The sequence below is a fragment of the Papaver somniferum genome, chromosome 11 (genome assembly GCF_003573695.1).
Source record: "Papaver somniferum cultivar HN1 chromosome 11, ASM357369v1, whole genome shotgun sequence".
Lineage (NCBI taxonomy): Eukaryota > Viridiplantae > Streptophyta > Magnoliopsida > Ranunculales > Papaveraceae > Papaver > Papaver somniferum.
In genome coordinates, this window is record NC_039368.1 from 4135603 (window position 1) to 4138537 (window position 2935).

The 2935-nt window shown below is 38.4% G+C and overlaps 1 protein-coding gene across 1 annotated transcript; it reads right to left on the minus strand.

The window, feature by feature from the left end:
* On the minus strand, nt 1-2593 carry LOC113323954 (F-box/FBD/LRR-repeat protein At1g78750-like). Its single transcript, XM_026572297.1, has 3 exons — nt 2039-2593; nt 1781-1930; nt 1-480 (listed from the first exon to the last, which is right to left on the minus strand). The coding sequence occupies exons 1-3, from the start codon at nt 2591-2593 to the stop codon at nt 1-3; spliced, it is 1185 nt and encodes a 394-aa protein (XP_026428082.1).
* Nucleotides 2594-2935: the final 342 nt, after the last annotated feature.

Here is a 2935-nt window from a genome sequence, read left to right on the forward strand (position 1 = left end):
TCATTCTAGCTTCTTATTTCGACATAAAACAACAGACCTCCAATCCCAAGAACAGAATTTAATCACAGAACCTGCAGAGGCTCTTGGAAAACTTGGTACTTCTACCATAAGTTCTTTTTCACTTTTCGCATTCAAAAAATGGAAATCAGAATCATCATTGTAACGTATAGTCATAGTTTGCAAAGCTTTTGCTTTCCTCAAAATCAATTTCACCCACCTTATCTCCCTTGGATTCCCAAAAAATTCGTGAAAACAAACTGATTTAAGGTGTAGCAACGAACATCCAGTAGTCACAATATCGGGTGCCCAACCGTCATCTGAGTTACCATAGTTTTTGTCGCACTCAGCTGCATCTGAGACATCTTCATTGTCGTGGTTGTTTTCGAACTGAAAGTAGTCAGCATAATCATGTTCATGGTCATAATCCCCATTATCTTCAGTGTCGTTAGTATTTTCCTCTACTTCTTTATCACCCATAAACTGGAATTGAGGATATAAACAACAAGAAAAATAAATATCAAAAGAATAATTACTACAGACATACAGTAAACATACATAAGCCAAAAACTTATTATTAGTTTTTTTTGGAGAAGATAAAATTCATTCACTAGATAGTGCTGAGCTAGCACTAAAAGAAACAATACACAACTATTTAAACTGGACAACAGAAAACGAGTAAAGGGGAGTGTAAAACATGGAACAAAAAAACATTTCCCCTACTACATGTTTGAAGCTAGTTACTATTTAAAAACCTCCCAACCGTGCATGAAATCCACAAACTTAAAATGCTTAAAGGATTCATGAACTCTCGCCCAACTGAATAAGGAAGCCTTCACTTGAATAATAACCCTTTCTACTGTTTTTTCCTTGTTGCGGAAAACTCTATCGTTCCTTTCCTCCCAGATTTGCTGCCATATGGCGAATGGCAAACAGAATTTAAGAAATTCCCTTGGTTCGGTCCTGAATTTCAACTGCCAAGACGCAACGAAAACCATACATGAATCTGGCGGCCTCCATCTAATTTACAACAAGTTTAAGAAATGATCCCACACTTTCTTTGCAAACTCACATTGAATAAAGATGTGTGAAATTGATTCGTGTTCTTGATGACAGAGACAACAGTTAATGTTTGTGATTGCCATCCCTCTTCGACGTAAATGACACTTTCGTTGGGATGACACTTTCGTTGGTAATCCATTCGTTGCTGCAGCCCAAACTAGAAATGACACTTTCGTTGGGATGACTGAATTCCAAATGTAATTCGACGGCATTCTGTGTTGTCTTGCTTGAGCTTGAGCTTGAGCTTGTCCTCGTAACTGTTGTTGTCCATCAATCATTTCGTAACAAGAATAAACTGAGAATTCTCCATTTTTACCCGGAGTCCATGACCTTGTATCTTCTTCTGTTCCTAAATTGCTAGGATCCCCAATAGTTTCAATAAGCGCAGCAACAAACCAGACTCAAGGGTGCGGGTTATGGAAAAATATTCTTAAGCAATCAAAAATTTTGAAAAGTGGGATTAAGCAAATTCTATCGAGTGGTAAGAATGTCCGTTTTTGGGAAGATAGTTGGAAAACAGCACAATCCTTGAAGGAGCTCTATCCTAAAATTTGGAGAAAGTCGAGCAAGAAAGGAAGAGTGATACACAGAATGGTGCACAAAAATGGGTTGCAAACTCCATCATGGGATTTAGGCTTTAAATCGGGTTTCAGAGAAGAAAACTTATTATTAGTTATTTATCGGATTACAGTAGGCAGAATCATCAGTTCCAAACACTTGCCTCGAAAATTGCAAGTGATTCCAGATTAGGTACTGCTTTGAGCAAAGCAATTAGTCCTTGATCAGTGGTCAGAACTTCAGCTATATTCAACACTTTGACATTATGAAATGTCAGCAAATTGTTCAACTGACGCTGTACACGGTAGATAGCCTATTCATCACAAAGCAACAACAGCAAATGAGTCAGTTACAAGGAGTCAGTTTAAACCATTGAAGTAGGACGAAATGAAAAACCAAAGATATCAACGAAAAAGCATACCTGCAGGGTTAAATCATAAACAGTTGGACATTTTACATGTGCGAGAGCCCGAAATAACCGAATTATTTCTGCACAACCATTTTCTTCACTGCTGAAGTGAATATCTGCTTCCACTAGTGCTAGAAAGCTAGAGAAGATAAATTCTTTTGGAACATAACCTGAGTAGGACAAACTGACAAGCCGTGGTGCATCAATTTTGAAAACACAGTCTCGTAAACCATTTCCCTCAACATTCCAAGTATTGAATTTCAAGAGTTTAAGTGTAGGAATTGATATACAAAGATAACTCATACTAACGTTGCAGCGTTCCAGAATCAATTCTTCAAGGACAGGGGAATTTGAAAAGAGCTCCTCATTCCAGCATTCATCGCTAAGCTTAAAATGATGAAGTTCAAGGCGCCTGAGTCTTGGAAAAGACATATACTTGGGAAAGTGGATACTAGGGTTAGTTCGTAGCTTCAACAATATGAGTGATTCACAAGTAAAAAGAGATGGGGGTATAAACAATGGGCGTTCTTGGCGTAAGCATAGATCGAGCTCCTTGACCTTACCCATGATTATAAAAGAGATCCAGGAACGAACCCGAGACTCATTTAACTCGACGTCCCAGTGGAGAAAGAACTTGTCTACATTTGACGCATGGCGAAACAATGTTCCATCCACAAAATCCATGAATTTATCAGTCTCGTAAGAAGTAGGGATGCGAGAGAAAGGGATCTGAAAATAAAGTACGGGGACAGTGGTCCAAAGGTAGTTCCATCTTTTAGATATACGCTAGTTCGAGCACCATCCTCGATATGAAGAAATGAAAGGATATGGTGAACAAGTGAGTCTGGTAAATTAGTGATCCTATCCTTTGCTCCCTCCCTCATATTGATACCTCATTCCCTTGAAATA